Raw genomic sequence first — 19117 nt, forward strand, 5'->3', positions numbered from 1 at the left:
CATCAGGTGGCCAAAGTATTGGAGCTTCAGCTTTAGCATCAGTCCTTCTGATGAATATTCAGGACTGATTTCCTTTAGGGTGGACTGGTTTGATCTCCTTTCAGTTCAAGGGACTCTCAAGAGTCTTCTCTCCAGCACTACAATTCGAAAGCATCAATCCTTTGGCACTCAGCCTTTTTTATGGTCCAACTCTCACATCCATACATGACTACTGGAAAAAACTATAGCTTTGACTAGACAGGCCTTTGTTACTGTTTTTCTTACGCTGAAGCCTTGGTCCATTCCTTTATACTTTTCCCTGTTTAGTTCTATTTGGTGTTCTGGAGCCTTATTCCTCTTTGATATGATGCACTTTAAGCATTTGAAGGCTATCTTTGTGAGATTTTTATTTAAATTTCTTGTGTCTTAAGAAAATCATAAGCCACAAAAATGATATTTAACTTGTGTCTGAGACAAGTGATAAACATTGCTTCGCAATGAAAAGAACTGGTCTCTGGTTTATCTACATATATCTACCAGTTTTAAGAGCAATGAAAAAGCCAGACTCTGGTTTAATTTATATACACATAGTTACTAGTTTTAACAGAAATATCTTGGACATGTGATATGACCAAGAAATAGAGGATTTTTTTCAGATATTATTTCAAAAATCTTAGAGAAATTATATCCATTCTGTAGAGTGGATTGGAACATTGGAATCAGAGAGATACAAGTTTAATTCATGGCTTCTTCCTTTGAATGTTCTTGGCAGTTATTTACCTTCTTAAGCCTTAATTCCTTATCTCATAAATGGAGAAAACAGTACCTATATCCCAGAGTTTTGGTGAGGACAAACGATAATGTACACAAATATGAAAGTGAAAGTGTTAGTCGCTCAGTCCATAAAATGAACATGATGAAATACTCAGCAGTGAGTAAACGAAATGAACACCATCAACTTATGTCAACATGGATGAATAGATGATCAAAACTTAGAAAAAACCACGAGAAAGAAAATGAGATGGATTACACAATAATGTTTAGGTAAATAAACTCTTGTGGTGCTCACATAAAATACACGTCATCGTTCATGAAAAGCAGATCAAAACATCCGTACCACATCTGTGAGAAGGAGTAGGTGGCTTTGGGTGAGAAGTGGGGTCTTAGATGGGAAATGAAAGAGAGTGAAATAAAAGGAGGAATGTGGGACATGAATCAGTCGTGACGACTGTTGTAATTTTGGTAGCTTCAGGTCCAAAGGGAAGGGAAAGAAAAATAATGTTCAGCACAGAGCTGGCCATATAGAAGCTCAATACAAGTGGCTGTTTTTATTACCCAAGTGAGGTCCTACTCAGCAGGGGTTTATTTGCATCAATTTGACCAACATTACTGAGCTTACCAACATGTCAGAGACAAGAGCTGAGCCAATGGAGTCCAAAGACCAGAAAGAAACTATGACAAGTAGAGGATGGAATGAATATCTTTTCATGATAAAAGATAATTAAATACATACTCATAAAAGCTATTATTTACCATTTGTGAGGCATTCATTCATTCAACCAACATATGGATAGTGAGTGTGTATTGTGTGTTAGATACTGTTGTAGACATTGGAAACAGCAGAAAGACCACAACTCCAGCAACAAACCACAAACTTGGCTCTTATGGAACTTATAATGAAGGGAGGGAAGCAAATGCTAATAAGTAAAATAGACAGTATGTTAAATGGTAGAAAGTGCTGTGGAAGAAACAACAAAGCAGAGAAGGCTGAGATGGATGGGGGAGGGGTCTACAGTTTTAAATAGGGAGATCAGGGGACTTCCCTGGTGGTACAGTGGCTAAGACTCCACTCTCCCAATGCAAGGGGCCGGGATTTGATCCCTGGTCAGGGAACTAGATCCCACATGGTACAAATAAGATCCCACATACTGCAGCTAAAGATCCTGCATGCCACAACTAAGACCTGGCCTTGTGTATATGTGTGCTCAGTCGGGTTCACTCTTTGCCACACCATGGTCTGTAGCCCACTAGGCTTCTCTGTCCGTGGGATTTTTCAGGCAAGAATACTGGAGTGGGTTGCGATTCCCTTCTCCAGGAGATCTTCCCCACCCAGAGATCAAACCCATGTCTCCAGTATCTCTTGCATTGGCAGGCGGATTCTTTACCACTAGCGCCACCTGGGAAGCATTAAATAAATACTAAAACGAATTTAAAAAATAATAATGAGGTCAGAGAATGCTTCTCCAAGGGATACTTTTCCAAGCTTATTTTGTGTGTTACATCTTTTCATCTTGTTCCATGAAGAATTTGCTTTTATAAAGCATGACTGCTATTTTTTAGATGAGTCAGCTGGGCCTCAAGAATCCTTCCTTGCCTTTTCTAAGGTTTGATCACTGGGTAAGAGATAGAGGATTAGAGTTTGAGCCACCTAACTCTGGAGCAGTCTTCTTATGTATTACTCTCACACAGAGAGCTGGAAGGGGCCCTGGGGGATGAGCCAGAATGGGGAGCAGGAATGTGGTTTGGAAAAGCACCGAATCAATAGTATCATAGTATCTATTATATATTTTTGAGAAATTAAAACAAACATCTTTTATTTGGATGGAAGAAAGAAAAACTGCAGAATGTAAAACTGGGCAAATCTTTTGGGCTGGTGGGTATATCCGGAGGCTACTACAAAGGATGTCAAACATTTCCATTAACAAATCATGATTTACTCCAACTATTATTTATTGCTACAGGAGCAGGAACCTCAGGATTGGAAATGACTTGCCCAACCTGTTATGGCTTTTTGCTGCAGAACCAGGGTGGAAAACTGAGCTGGAAAAACTAGCCAACCAGCACAACCACAACAGGGCTGGGCCACACAAGCCTGGTGCTTTACTCTGAATAGCTAGCTGGCCATGACAAGCTGTCTTGACCTTATGGCTCCTTCTTTAAACTGTAGAGAAGCTCAGATAAGTGAGAGTGGCTTCCTGAGTCATGGTGCGGGGAGGGGGGAAGGGGATGGGGAGGTAGAGGGGAGTTGTGGGGTGGGGGAGACCCATTTGTAGAAGAGAAGGATGGAGTATAATTAATGAAAGAGAAGCCCCAGGAGGCACCGATGAAGAAGCTGAGGGAAGGGATGAGCTAAGCATAGGCAAGGTGAGCTTCAAGAGCACTGTTTCCATCCCAGGAAGGAGGAGGGAGGGAGGGAAGATGGCACAGAGACAAAAAAACATTCCTGTATCTCAGTAATCCTAATTATAGTCCTATAGGCCACGTATGAATAATGTTGTTTTATACATGGGAAAACGGAAGCTCAGAAAAGCTGCTTTACTTATCCAAGGTCACATAGCAGGCAAAAGTCTGTGTGTGTGTGTTTTATATTGTATTGGAGCATAGAGCCAACTGGGTTTCCCTGGTGGTTCAGACTGTAAAGAATCCGCCTGCAATCGAGACCTGGGTTTGATCCCTGGGTTAGAAAAATGCCCTGGAGAAGGGAATGGCTACCCACTCTAGTACTGTGACCTGGAGAATTTCATGGACAGAGGAGCCTGGCAGGCTACAGTCCATGGTGTGGCAAAGAGTAGACAGGACTGAGCTACTTTCAGTTCACTTCACTTCATATAGCCAATTAACAATGCTGTGATAGTTTCAGGTAGACAGCAAAAGGACTCAGCCATACATACACATGTATCCTCCTGATGCTTTAAGATTTTGTCCTTTTCTTGCATCTCTTCCTTCCCCTGTTTTTCATCTTTTCTTCCCTCCAGTCTCTTTTTCTTCGTACAAGGTGAAGTACTGGGGGTTTTACCTCTTTTTCTAAAATAGTTATCAAGTATCCAATGATAAAGTATAAGGTTACCATGACAGCAAGACATTTACTGAGGTCAGGCCACCCCTTTGCCTCCAGAATCTTATTTCACAGCACAGTTCCCTTTCATTGTTGCACCTGTAACAGCCTCAATTTTACGTTTTGTTCGGGTGACGATTTTTTAAATGTTTGTCCTCCACTAAACTGTAAGCTTCATAATGTCAGGGACCAACCTGGAGTGTGCCCCCAGCGTTTGGCACAACCCTAGCACTCAGGTTTTCTGTAAATATTTGCTGAGCGAATGTTCTTGTGGTTTCTCTCCGCTCTCTTCTGAAAGTTACACGGACAATAACCTCTAGCTCATAATTATGTTAATAGAGACGGTATAACAAGTCGAGCCGGTATTTACAGGTAGCACACAAGTAAACGAACACACACAGGCACACACATGACTGCACAAACAGCCCCCGGCAGGTGCACTTGGGAGGAAGCGCACGCCGACCGAGCGAGCCGAACCAGCGCTGGTAAACACTGCGGCGCCGGGCTCCGCCGGCCTCCGCAGCGTGGGAGGGTACCGAGGCAACCTCGCTGCCGGAGTCCCGGGCCCCAGGGGACGCGTGGGCGGGTCCCGGGAGCCGGGGGCGGTGGCGGAGTGGGCGGGGATCTTCGCCGTGATTGGCCCGTGAGGACGGGCGCGGGGCGGGGCTGACGGCGGGGGCGGGCCTTCGGAGCCAAGTGGGTGTGCGCCCCGGCCGCGGCCGTAGTTTCAGTATAAACAAGGCACCGGACTGGTTGGACAGAGTTCTTTTTTTCCCCCTCATCTTCCCGCGCGCTTTCGTTCCCTGTCCTTTGGTTGCGTTGGTGGGCACACGGAAAAAAGTCGGGAAGCCGAGGACGAGGGGTCCATCTGCAGGTGAGTTGTTCCCTGATCAGTAGTTCTCTTGGGAGAAACCAGAGCCCGGCTGCGGGAACGCGCGACCCTGCCGCGCGCTGCCCTCTCCCAGGCTCTCGGACTCGCTCCCGCTGTCGGTGCCCCTGGAGGCTGCGGGAGAGCAGGGCGAGCGAGCGCTCCTGGTGCAGAGCGTTCCGCGAAAGCGAGTGGAGTGGGGAGTTCTCCTGCCTGGCCACCGAGGGCGTCTGGGGCCACCTTTGGAGCGGTCACGGTGCCAACAGGTGCGGGACCCAAGTCGATGGGGTCCAGGAGGGGACAGGCTTGGGCTTTTGCCTTGTTTTTCTCAGTCGGATCCCACAGCCAGGCCTCTGTCTCGAGATCTTGGTACAGTTTTTGAGGATCTGTCCGAGTCCTAGTCGCTGTTCATCCTTTCTTCATCCTCTTCGCCCTTCCTAGGTTGTTTTCTTCTACTTCTTGGCTAGTTTTCGTGCGTGGGTGGGGGAGGGGGAGGGGTGCTGTTTATTTTTGGTGTCGGAGCCTTAAAATCTTAAGGTTTGACTCTTAAAAGAGACAAGGGAACAGAAGTCATGTGCTCACCACTGACACGGTGATATTCTTTAATTCCTCCGTTTGGCTGGCTACTTGGGACAGAGTGTCCCCTTGCTCTTGCCTGAGCTCAGGTGAGTCGTCTTGGGTCACCTGGCTGGGAGATAGTAATCTGAACTGTGGGTACCTGGGAGTCTCGCGGGCTGCTGGCGGGAGGGAGGCTCCTTTCTCGGGGAACCGTGGAAACTTCAGTGCTGTTCCTGAGAAAAAGCAGAACAGGGGGGCTGGAGGGTACGTAGGTGTGTCTGTCTGTCTACGTACCACTGGAATATTGATTCTCACCTTACCCCAACGTGATCCGCGCAGGTCAAGGGAGAGCAACGTAGCTAAGTCCTCTGACAGTACAGAGTGGCGCAAGTGTACCAAGAGGGCATCTCTAGGGAGCGACCCTCTTTTCTAGTGGATGGATATGCCCATCTTTGCTAACGAATTCGGTGGGTATAGTGTATATGGATGGATATGCACACAAATTTGTGTACGTGTGTTTGGGTCGAAAGCGTCTCCAAGGAGTCATTCGTCAGCAGCACCATGTGACGGTGGTCAGGGACTGCTGGTGCGCGTAGATCTATATTTAGACCTCGATGATCTGATGGCCTGGGAGGGTCTCTGAACTGGGTGCATAAAGGGGAAGAGTTCAGGGATCAGGCTTTTGCCCTCTTGATTAATGTCTGGTACAGTCAGACTCAGATGGGGTGAATAATTATTCTTTCCTTCTGAAGACAGCGGCTAGAGCTTAGCATGTGATGGCTGTGTCTTAATTTAAAACATAGACCATGGTGATAAGCCTAGGCTAAGAAACAAGGAGGTTACAGTTCACCAGAGTATACGCCCGATCAGAGATTTGGGAGGAAAACAACTAGTCAGGTGAGGTTTAGAGCAAATGTAGAAGTGACTTCTAAAAGGAAATAAAAATAAAAATGCTTGGATGTTGAGATTTTCATAACAGATTAAAAAGTGTGGCAGCTTGTTGGATCCTATTATTAATGGTTATTTTATTTGGGGGGGAGGGAGGAGGGGATTGGGCCAGGGAGGACCTGGGGCATTTTGACAGACATCAGGGTTCACAGTTGATGCTCTGTTACACCTTTCAGGCAAAAAGTGGAGATGATCAGCTACGGATTAGCAAGTTTCTTGTTGGCATTCTTCTACTACATGTTGGTCAATCCTTTGTTTTCCTAGAGGTGGCAACATTTCTGGCTACTAAGCCTAGTACTTTCCAGTGGTCTAATGGACTATTAAAGCCTTAGACTTTATTTCACCCTTGGTGCATTTTCAGTCTTGCTCTATTTTATATGCTCCACTAGCCCAGGGACGGGGGAGCCTGGTGGGCTGCCGTCTATGGGGTCGCACAGAGTCGGACACGACTGAAGCGACTTAGCAACAGCAGCAGCAGACACTTAATCTGATGTTTGAGACCCTACTGACTTTTGGAATAGAAAATCATAAACCATTTGTATTTATTGTTTTTTAAATTTAATTTATTCTTATCCATATATTAAATATTTAAATATTATTTATCACAATTCACACTTCTTATATTATTACTAACACTGCATTCTTACAGTTCAAAATTAGCTACTAGCTAATAAGCTACAATAGACACACAGAAAAAAATATCAGTCGAATAACACCTCTCTAGGAGAAAAAAGAAATGGTTAAGAAAATTGAAAGGGCAAAGCTAGGTGATGGTCTATGTTGGTAAGGTACCTAATGTGGCAGAGGAAAAGGTGGGTTCAACTTCATCAGTCTCCAGAGGTGGCCTGGAACAATTGGACTTTGGAGGAGCATTCGGATGACCCCAGAGAGAATATCTGCTTGAACAGGAGATGAGGAAATAAGGGTATACTCCCTTCCTTGGGAGAAGAATCTGGCATCTCTAAAGCAGGGACTTAGAATCTTGATTCTGATGCCACAGATAATGAATGGAAAAGCCATAACATTTTGTGTGGTTGTAAGGAGACAAATTGTACTATTGAAAATACTGCTTAAGATTGATGAGGTTTTTGTCTTTAGTGGTTGTATTCAAATGTTACCTCCCCTTCAGTTGCACTTTTGGGTTCGCAGTTAAATTTATAAAAATTAGATTCGTGCAATCGTCTTATCCTAGAATGACAGATGTAGCCAAGTGCTATAGGCAGATTTCTGCCTTGGAAATAGAGACTAGGGGTCTAATCAATCTGGAGCCCTAACAAGTCACTCCCTCTCTCCCTATACCTGCAATATCTGTGAAATTGATGAGTTGTCAAACTAGATGATTTATGAGTCTCTTTTAGCTCTGTGTTAGCTGACTTATTTTGCTATACTATCACTTCATTCATTTGTACCATTTATTGGCTGTGGAAGAATGAAGGCTGAAGTCATGATCTGTGGTTAGATGTTCAGCTACTTCATGGGTACACAAAAATGAGACAGGAGAGTGAAATTTCTTATTGATGAAAATTATGTAGATTTATTATTCACCTGAACTGCCTTTTGTTTTTCTCCTACAAGTGTTTTTAAAAATGCTAGTTTTCAAGAAGGCTGAATGAGGAAAATTTTTTGACCTTTTAAATTAGTGTTACTATTAAAACTGATCATCTTAAAATCAATCTTTTGCCAGTCTGTATATTACTTCATATGGTCTGTATATTACCTTGTTTCAAAACTTCTATGTCTAGAAGTCATTCAGTTGATTCATATTTTATTAGGAAACTCTGGTATGAAAATTACTGTAACACAGAGAAAGCACAAGTTAGTCTTGTAAGAAAGGAAAGCACTTTATAGACTACTAATATCCTTCTATTTATCTAAAAGGGAAGAATGGAGGGGGGAGGTGGCAGATAACGGTAATTTTTCAAGAACTTGCAGTCAAAAAAATAATATTATCCTAGTAACCATGTTAATAGAAAATTATACTTGTTTACTAAATGTCCTAAGTATCAGGCTATTTTCCTATTGAGGTAAATTGGGTTTAGAAACATAAACCCTTTTAGTTAAGGTTGCTTCCCCATTTGATATTCTGTAATTTGACTTGAAATCTATCATGTGTAAGTGATGATTCCACTACTTATCTCTGTGCTGTGCAATATGATAGCCAGTGCTGTTCAGTAACTAGCCACATGGGGATATATGAACTTAAGTTTAACTAAATTAAACAAAGTAAAAAAATTGCACGAGTCATGTTTTAGGTGCTCAGTAGCTACGTGTGTAAGTGGCTGATGTATTGGCCAGAAAAAGAAAGTTTCAAATATCTCAGCAAGTTCTTTTTGACAGCCCTTAATTAGATGATGATGATTTTGATTATCCAGAAGATCATTTTTATTCCCCTGGGAAAATTACAATTAATTCTCATCATAAACAGCACCCAAGACATAAGGAAGTAAGACCGACTGGCTTTGTATGTTTGCAACTGTATATCATGAGCAATGCCACCTCCCAAAGTTCAGTAATTTGCCACAATCACAAACAACCAATTTCTCAAAATATTTCCCCCAGAACTCCAGTTGTCCTTTTACTTTTCTAAACCAGCACCTACTGTTTCTGCTAGAATGCACCAGCCCTTTCAACGACAAGGAACGTGGAGCCATCTACTGTTACCTTCAGGAACTGCATGGAAGTTGTAGATGAAAAACGGTGCAGGAAGAATATCAACATGCACTGGGATCATTTCCTACAAAAAAAAAAATAGTAAAGATTTATCTCAAAGAAAGGTTTTAAATGATTCTCCAGGCCTATTTATAGTTTCCATGTACTGAATTGTTGTTTTGTGTCTTGATAAACTGCTGACAAGATAGTCCCAAGTCAAAAGATGACAAATTTTAGCTTTGTTTTTCTTCCAGGGAAACCAAAGATAGTAATTATTTGAGTCAGAATTCTTTTCCTTCGTTAACTAGGAATTAGTTTTGTTTAAAAAAGGTAGCATCTAGGACAAATGAAGCAAAATGCAAATTCATTTTTTATATGGAAACCTGTAACAAATCAGGAAATACCCCTATTTCATCCTTATAGAGAGAAATAGGACCTTCTTTCCTCAGAAATACTGATTATTTCCCCTTGACTGTGAGATCTCCTAAGCATTTGGGGCTCAGTTCCAAAGAATGTACTTATCTGGGAGTTAGTTACTTTTTGTTCTCATGCCAAAGAGGTGAGTCAGTTCTTACTTGTCTGCTCTGTATTGTTTGTAATCTCAACACAATACCTCTTTTTTCAAGGAGGTTAGCAAAGGTGTAGCTTTTCTAGCATCCAGAGATGCTGCTAGGAAGAAATGAGAAGATAATCTTTGAGACGTTTTCAAGCTCAAAATAATCCTGTTTTAGATAGTGTTGGAAACTTGATTTTACTTTCTTCCAACTCAGATCCATAATTAGAGAAACCCTCTCTGAGCCTACTGTTAACTGTTGTCTTCTGAGATTCCGCAGTGCCTGAAGGAGGATAAAAGTACTTGAGATCCCAGCTGGAGTCAAGCTGAAATATGTGAACTCTTTTTTCATTCCCATCTCTGGAACCTCAAGTGAGAAAGGGAAGTGGTGGCCTCTCACCAAAGGGCAAAGTTCCTCTGGAATCTGGATGGGAATTTGGGAACCAGTCATTCCCGGATCTTAAATTAAGCCTCTCCTTACTAAGCAAATATGGTTTCGAAGTTCAACTGTGATAGAGTGGCTGTCCTCTACCTCACTGGGACACATGCCCAGCATTTTTTAACAGAAGCAAAAGGATAGCAATCAATATAAAGGCATTGGATTTATTAAATATCTCACCAAGGCGCTGTATGATGAAATAGGGAGAAATACATCTCTTTTTTTTCTTGCACTCTTACCCTTTGCGATCTCATTCTCCTGGGTGTAAACGAAATGCTGACTTGACATCTTGGTAGAGATTTACAAAACACCTAAAGCAGATGTTGAAGGATGGCCTTTGATTTAGTTCCCACACCCATCTTTTCCTGGCCCTCTTTTCCAATTTGCATTGTCACCTGAAACCACCTTAGCCTCCTGCACCTGCCTCCCCATAAATAACCTTGTGCAAAAGCAGTCGCTGATTCAAACATAGTCTGCTGTTTCGAGAAAAGGCAGCTTTTCATCTGGTGCCTTAGTTGGTTTGAAACCATTAGGCATGCCTTTCAAATCCATTCATCCCTTAAATCACCCAGAGCCTGCTTCCTTGCTGCTGGATCAATGTCACGCTGAACTCTGGCAGGGTCCTTGAAAGAACATGATCTATCTTTGTGACTGAATTAGCTGCTCCTGTGAGATATCTTGTCTGTCAACCAACTTTCCAGGTTCCCAAATTCATTTTAAGAAAGAGCATTCATCTTGTATACCTGGGTTGGGTATCGCTTACTTCCCCTTGGGAAGTGTCCCAGAAGAACCTGTAATCTGTATGCTAATTCTGGCAACTCAAAGCTTTCTTTTATCCTGGGTCATTGTTTTAAAAACCAAATTCATTTCCCACTGTCTCATTGCCTTCTCTCCATTCCAAAGTCCTCAATTTGTGGAGGGTGTGGGAGGGAGGGTGGGAAGGCCTATTTAATTATCTCTACCCCCCAAAAAAGAAGTGTCTTTTTCATTCTCTTTAACTCCATTGGATCAGTACTACCAGGAAAAAAAACAAAAAACAAAAACCAAATATTTATTGCTTTCTAAGGAGCCAGTTTTGAATGTGTTACACCAAGGTTCTCTTCAGAACCACCATATTCTCCTTCTTTGAGGAAGTGGGTAATAAATACAATCCAAGTTCTGTACAGACCAGCACACATACTTCCTAATCTGAGATCTGAGCTCTCTAAAAATATATACACATTTGTTGGTTGATTTCTTGCAGAGAAGTTTGTGATCTCCCTAAAAAGCTAGAGCCCACTGGCCAAATAGAATATATTCTGAGTTTCCAGCAACTGGGTTACAAATGAAACTTTGCAAGATGAGAACTGTTTGTGAGATTAACCTGTCTCTTAAGCCTTATCTTCCTGGTAGTAATTTGAATAGAGTCAACAGCTTTTTCAAGCATCTCACATAAATCTCACTTTTTCCAAAAGAGTTAACTGCTTTGAAGTTTGACTTAACCAGCAAATTAAGGACGGTACTTAATCGCCTGGGGGAGGAAATGGCAATCCGGTCCAGTATTCTTGCGTGGAGAATCCCCTGGACAGAGGAGCCTTCGGGCACCAGTCCATGGGATCTCAAAGAGTTGGACAAGACTGAGCACAGCACAGCACTTAATGCTGTCACTTATTTCAATTTTGGAAAAAAGTGAATTTCTCCTAAACCAGAATTTTTGCTATCTGGTCCCCACAGCAGGTACATTGGGTTGGGCAAAATTTGTACTAAAGAAGGATGGAGAACTTGGTGGAGGATGTGCTAAAGAAGGACGGAGAAGTTAGTGTTGAGATTATGTTGGAAAGGATAGAGAAGGTAAGTAAATTGAGAGTTTACAGAACCCAACAGACAGAACATAGTAATTGTGAGAGCTGTAAAGAGAAGGTTTGCTGCAGATAAGAAGCCAGAGCTTCACTGAGATTAAAGAAAATAAATGGAAGCTGTGGGTAGGAACTACCTTAAACTCAGTCCTTCGTCCACTGGGGTAACGTCAGCAAAGGATTCCTGGAATTAATAGCACCTGGGGCTAAATGCTTCTTTAGATTCTCGTGTCCAGTACTTGGACATTCTGTGAATTTGTTTTCTTAAACAAAAACCAAGCCAATATTTAATCTTCTGAGCCTCCCTATTTAATTCTAGAACTGTAGCAGGTTGAACTAAAGTCTTGAACATCAAGTTTGAGTAATGCTAAATAAACAGTAGTTCCTGATGTGGGTAATAAGAGGAAAGATACTTGAGAGAAAAAAAATTCCACTATGTTTATCTTTGGAAGTATTTAAAAATCCACTTCACAAACAGTACTTTCTGTGCCGTTCTGCTGACCTTTCCCCTTGTTTAACAAATATGTCTGTTACACAAGGCAGTTGATCTTTCCAGAAAACAGACTGGCCACTTGCTAGAGATTGTCCAGAAATTAGTTACGCCTACTGTGATCTGTGAGCTTTCTTTGTATCATTTTATCTCATCAGATTTTTTTTCTGGAAATCTATAAAGTACACACAAGCAAATATTACTGTATTTCATTGAATCTAAGATGTCATCCATTATAAGATGCTCTTTTATATATTGCTAAAAAAAGACTGATGGTTAAATGTGTTTTCTTGTCACTCAACTATCTAATGAATCCCAATTTCAAAGAAACTAAAATACAAAGAAGTGTATATTAGAATCTCTGAAATCTCTGATTAGAGGGGATTATTCTTTGATGGCAAAGGTCAGTATCTTAAATACTTCTGTTGACAGTGTTGCTTTTTAATAAGAGTAATTAATGGCCTATCATACATCTTGGGAGCAAGGATTTATGTAGAACTTGTAAAGCATATAAATTACTCTAATAGACTACAATTTGGAGCAGACTGACAGGCTTTTCATTTTATGGGTAAACATTTGAAGTTCAAAGAAGACCATTTGCAGTATAGCATGATGTAGAGTTGTAAATTTTGAACCTGGAATGTGAAGACCTGGGTTTGAAAAATGGTATGCAAGTTGAATTATCAAGATGGTTTGTGGTCAATCAATCAGCTGATCAGCAACAGAACTTTGGGCTAATTAGAAGGCAGAAAGCAACCAGCGACATGGTCTTTTCTTAAATTTGATTTTTAGTAAACTATAACCCCAATTAACTTATCTCAGTTTACCACCCTTTGCTATTTGCAGTATTTTCTTTTGGTACCTGGTCAGAGAGTTTTTTTGATGTGTTGATATTTTGTACACAGTTCCCAGGAACAATACAAATGCCTTTTGTCATTGCTCTAAAAAATGCTCTAACTTTGCCATAAAGGAAATTGGTAGTTTGTTGTTATTTAGAATTTTGGAAGGAGAGAGCAAAAGTGGAAATAATTGACTAGGGGTGAGTAAGTGAGTCTCCAAAGTTTCCAAGGCTCTTAAGCCCCAGATGAGGGCTTCATACAGTCTGCGTCTTTGCCCATATCTGGATCCTTGTCCACTTTATGGGAGTAAATAATTAAGAAGTACTTTTGGTGCTGATTTTTTGAAAGGGAACTCTGAGTAATTTGTGACCATTTTGTGGGTTAGTGATTCCTGTCGATAAATCGAAGGCCGCAGGGGTGTGTGTGCAAGATGCAAGAACGTTCCTCGGGCTCACTGGATGCTGTAGCCACGTGACTGTGTGGTCCTAATCTGGTCGCTTCACCTCACTGCACAGGGTCTCAGCTTGTGCACTGGTGGACAGAGGAGAGTGGACCTGACTGTCATGGCGCTTGGACCTTGGCTTCTTGCATAACTGTTTTCTAGTCATTGCTGATCCCTTAGCACCTAGCTACAGCCTTAGATACTAGTCTGTTATCATTATGTTCCCCACCTAGTTACAGCCTTTGAATCCTTACTCTTCGTGGGGCCTCTGGGCAACCACTTCAGATTGATTGCAGTTAGAAAGTGAGATGAAACCTATTTCTACCTTCGACTAGTTGATTTCCTATGGTCCTTTTGAACTTTTGGCACTTTCTGATTGTCTGAAATTCCCAACTCTTGGCCTACTGTCTCCCCAAAGCCCTTTACTATGATGGTTTCAGTAGCAATGAGTGAGTGGAAAAATCAAGGAAAATTCATGATTCTTGGCAGAAGGGGAAAAAGAAAACCTTCAAGGGCATGATGGAGTGAGTTCCACTTGTCAGCCTTGGATGCCAAGGATACTGTGTGGTTTTAACCATCTAAAGCTTTTTTAAGCCAGAGGCAGGTGACCACATCCAAATGGAAGGTTCCTTCCAGGCTGTAACTTTTAGGTGTTTCTCATCTCAGTCTCTGGTGTCCCAGTTTAAGGACATTTTGACTTTATCAGGGCAAGGGAAGATGGTCTCTTGTTTTTCTTCCCACCAGGAACAACCCATGTGCAAAGATGATATTGCATGTGAAACAGGCTCACGGAAAACTGGCAGTTTGGAGAGGACAGAAGCATACTTTGTCCATTGTCTTAGAAAATGTTAGCCTTGAGTTGTTTAACTGTGATTCCTATGTATAAGATCTTACCAACAAAGTGGAGAGCATTTGTGTTAACATCTACATCTCAATGTTCCTGGTCCCTTGGCCATTATGACCATGTCCTGCCCAAGCAAGAGGGATGGCAGCGATGACTCTGGCGGTTACCGGTCTCCCCAGACAGTGATTCTCAGTCCTCACTTTCTTCCCATTTGTGACTGTATTTTTGGAGAATAGTTGATTTACAATGTTGGGTCAGTTTCAGGTGTACAGTAAAAGGATTCAGTTATACATATATATACTGTTGCTCTTCAGTCACTAAATCATGTCTGACTCTTTGCTACCCCATGGACTGCGGCACACCAGCCTTCCCTATCCTTCACTGTCTCCCGGAGCTTGCCCAAACTCACATTCATTGAGTTGGTGATGCCATCTAACCATCTCATCCTCTGTCACCCTTTTGCCCTTTGCCTTTTGCTTCTCCTTTTGCCCTCAATCTTTCCCAGCATCAGGGTCTTTTCCAGTGAGTTGGCTCTTCACATCAGGTGGTTCAAGTGTTGAGCTTCAGCAGCAGTCCTTCCAAGTATATTAAGGGTTGATTTCCTTTAAGATTGACTGGTTTGATCTCCTTGCTGTCCAGGAGACTCTCAAGAGTTTTCTCCAGCACCACAGTTTGAAAGCATCAGTTCTTTGGTGCTCAGCCTCCTTTATGGTCCAGCTCTCACATCCCTGCGTGACTACTGGAAAAAGATATTCTTTTTTCAGATTCTTTTCCTTTGTAGATTATTACAAGAGACTGAATATAGTTCCCTGAGCTATACAGTAGGTCTCTGTTGTTTATCTATTTTATGTATAGTAATGCATATCAGTTAATCCCAAATTCCTAATTTATCCCCACCACCACCTCCTGCCACTACTTTCCCCTTTGGTAAACACAGACGTTTGTTTTCTATGTCTGTGAGTCTGTTTTTGTTTTGTACATAAATTCACTTATATCACTTTTTAAGACTCTGCATATAAGCAGTATCATATGAGGTTTATCTTTCTTTCTTTGTGCTATTTCATTGTGGATGGTTTTATGTTCTCCCTCAGTATTGGTTTATGGATGGGATAGACCACAAAATACTGAAGTTATTATTTTTCTCCTTTTTCACTTTCTTGATGCTTCTTTCCCTAAATGCCATTTCACCTGCCAGGGCGGCTTTACAGTGGGTGTTGTTTGTTCCCAACACCCCACCCCTGGCGGCTCCCTGCCCAGGTACGTGCAGGTACTGTGATGCTCTGGCCCCCGTGGGAGGGTGGCAAGGGGGCACCTGGGACAGCCGTGCTTGGAGAGGGATGTATAGCCACAGACACACCCCCACTCCCCGCCCCCATTCGGATGCAAATATCTTAAGCCTCTTGAAAAGAAAGATTAGCCCAGGTTGTGTCCTCCTGCAGCCTCCAAACACCCTAGGCCTGTCAGTCCAAGCCCTGGAGTTTGCCTCTCCCTCATTGTTTGCCTCTGAAACCCTCCATCTCCGCAACTCCTGAATGCCTCCATTGTCCAGACAGGCTGCCGGAAACGGGAGTCTGTTCTAGGGCCAGGAGCTCCATTCCTCGGAATCCAAGTAATAACTTAATAGCCTCTGGCCTCCAGCAAACACCCTCTTATGCGGGCTTTGTGAGCAGGAAAGCACACACAGGGAGCGGACGTCACAGCACTCCTTGTTCCTCAGTCAGGTGCTTTCTCAGCCCGTGTGTTTACCGAGCACTGAGGCTTTATAGAGCCCTTCACCCCGAAAGAATTTAATACAAAGGGGCAAAAATGAATGGCATCAGACTTCCAGTGAACGCTGAGGAGCTGGCATGAAATCTCCTGATATATATATGCATCTATAAACTTACACAGTGCTTCCCTGGTGGCTCAGTGGTAAAGAATCCGCCTGCAGTGCAGGAGACTCTGGTTTGATCCCTGAGTTGGGAAGATCCACTGGTGAAAGGAATGGTAACCCACTCCAGTATTCTTGCCTGAGAAATCCCATGGACAGAGGAGCCTGGTGGGCTGCAGTCCATGGGTTGCAAACAATCAGACATGACTTAGTGACTAAACAAGAACATAAACACACACACACACACACACACACACACACACGTACACACACAGATACTTTAATTCTAGGCTTCTCTTAGGTTTCAGGTTTTCAACTTCTGTTTTGGTTATCTTCTAATATGCTCAATGCTAGTCCAATATTTCTTAAGCATTATGTAATTCTTCCCCACCAACTTTGAAGGTGCATGTTTCCACCTTAGGATGATACTTGACTGGGAGGATAAAGCACTTTAAAGCTCAACCCCTCTCCCTGCCTTCCTAACCAAATGTGAAGGCATAAGATCTAAACACAGCAGCCAGAGACTTGACTTTAGGCATAGATTGGAGCCTTTGATTCAAGTATTTCATGGTACTTTATTGGACACGATTGCTACTCAAAAAATATGCATTCGTGTGCTGTTCAAAAGCAGTGTACTTCTTGATGAGTTCTGAGATTGTTTCAGAATCTAACCTGGGTTAAAACTTGCCTGCTTCTTCATGACTGTGAAAGCCTCATGCCTATTAAAGTTTGCTTTTCTTTGGGACTGCCTATTACTGACACCGTGTTTCTTCCTTTCTTATTCATTTTAGGAAAGCATGCCTCAGACTCCTCCCTTTTCTGCCATGTTTGACAGCAGTGGTTACAACCGAAACCTCTATCAGTCTGCAGAGGACAGCTGTGGGGGGTTGTATTACCATGACAACAACCTCCTCTCCGGGTCTCTGGAAGCGCTCATCCAGCACTTGGTACCCAATGTGGATTATTATCCGGATGTAAGTATTCACATGTTTCTGAAACACATCCTTGGTATCCAGCAGAAATTACAATAGAGTAGGAGAATCCCAGGGACGGGGGAGCCTGGTGGGCTGCCGTCTATGAGGTCACACAGAGTCGGACACGACTGAAGTGACTTAGCAGCAGCAGCAGACAGGGACCCTGGATGCTCCAGAATTATATCTGGGTTGCTAAGAATTTTTCTAACAAGAAGTTGCATGTTGATTATTGAGTGCTTTGAGACCCAGTTGAGCCTGGATACAATAGTTCTGCATATTAGTTTTCTTTTCAGGGTTGGCATCACAGTGTAGACGGTCAGAGACCATCTAAATAACTGTAAGGTTTGACTCGTGCGTGTACCATGATCCTTAAATAGAAATGCCAGAGAACCTTGGATGCTCCTCAAATGTTTAGTGCCTTTTTGGTTTCCAAGACCATCACTATGTTGAGAAAGGTTAAGTGACACAGGGAAGCTTCCTAGAAAAGAGAACACGAGTTACATTCAAGATGCAATTCTTTGTAGCCTGGACATCAGATAATATGCTTGCTTATGTTTTCCTTTGATCCCTGACATTTGTATAGGTAATCCTTTCTAATTCAGGAAATCCATTTATATTTTCTCAGTCTTTAGAGCAATTCCAAGAGACTCAGAGAGGAAAAAAATTGAAATTTGGGATTCGGTTGGCACATGGTCTCACGCTCGACATCAGCAATCAAACCCGGGTTTTCTATTTCTAGAGCAAGTGATGTTTCTCCCCACTTCCTTTGTGCTGTGGCTGACCCCATTTCTCAACAGCTGCTTGTTGATAAAGATTTCATGAAAATATCCAGACACTGGATTCAAATCCTTTTATAAATGTAATAATGACCTTGGCGTGCAAACGATAGTCTGTGCTTGCCACTGGAGTTCACCATAGTGTTTATTACTGAGTTATCTCCCTCTGTGTGTGATTTGTTACATAGCATTTTCAAATATGTTGCCACACAGGGAAAACTTGTAATCAAAAGTAAAAGGCGTCCCTTGTTCAGCCCTGTAAGTGTTTATGAGCCATAAAAGGGTGCCTCAGGGGGAGAAAAAACCCATGGAATTTTTCTTTTTATTGGGAGTCTGAAGCTATTATAACAAATAAGCATTACTTCATTACTGGCTTCTTGGGAGACAGTGTGCTTAAAGAAAAGTATATAGTGTGATATTATGTTTTATCAAATTGCTTAGCCTTTGAGCAAGTAAACAGATGACTTGAACGCCTGTCTTTGAATGTTCTGACAAGCACACAAATGCTCCAGTGTGTAATACTGGACCCACTGGAGAATCCTTGAACTGATGTGGGTTGGGTGGTTTTTTGTTTTTTAATTTCCATTGGGTTACCATAATATTTGGACACAGAACAAGATTCTGTACGGGTGGTGTATGTAAGTTAGATTGATCTCCATGGGCTGAATTTCATTCTTCTTTACTGGGCTGAGTTATATGTCCTGGTATGCAGGCTCCCAGAGGGTAGATATAAAAATGTGGTGTGAATAATTTAGTAGCTCAACTTATCCTGTACTTCTGTTATTTTTAGTATGGTTTAAGGGAAAAGATGTACCAGAAGGTAAAGGAGAAATCCATCTTGTTTTCCTACTAGTAAGCATCACTTTTGAAACTACAGCATTTTCACTTTGATCAGGAGAACTTGATATATGATGTATCAGGTTTAGGGAAGATACTAGTTTCAGATGTAGGCTCTAACCATGATAACTTTTTTTTTTCTCTTGCCACAGAGAACGTACATATTTACCTTCCTGTTGAGTTCTCGGTTATTTATGCATCCGTATGAGCTAATGGCCAAAGTTTGCCACTTATGTGTTGAGCACCAGAGACTAAGTGATCCCAACAGTGATAAGGTAATGATATATTTTGAACTTTACTTTTTTTCTATTGGGTTTGGTAGCATTATGGCTTAAATCTTGTGAAGTGGGTCTCCTGAAGTAACCGTGGCTTCTCCCTGGG

General features: G+C 42.2%; 1 protein-coding gene across 7 annotated transcripts in view; it reads left to right on the plus strand.

Moving 5' to 3' along the window:
- The window catches only part of RASGEF1B (RasGEF domain family member 1B), a 660269-nt gene that overhangs the window by 617403 nt on the left and 23749 nt on the right, over nt 1-19117 (plus strand). For 5 of the 7 annotated variants that reach the window (XM_086405160.1, XM_086405157.1, XM_086405158.1 and 2 more), the window contains 2 exons: nt 16941-17123; nt 18889-19011. In XM_086405160.1, coding sequence (XP_086261286.1) covers nt 16941-17123; nt 18889-19011 — 306 coding nt within the window. Of the gene's footprint in view, nt 1-4535; nt 4689-5221; nt 5348-16940; nt 17124-18888; nt 19012-19117 lie in introns of those variants that run through there. The other 2 variants (XM_086405162.1, XM_086405163.1) reach the window with 2 other exon arrangements.

The sequence above is a fragment of the Bos grunniens genome, chromosome 6, assembly GCF_055505025.1.
Source record: "Bos grunniens cultivar Pamir isolate PY7600 chromosome 6, Bosgru_T2T1.0, whole genome shotgun sequence".
NCBI lineage: Eukaryota > Metazoa > Chordata > Mammalia > Artiodactyla > Bovidae > Bos > Bos grunniens.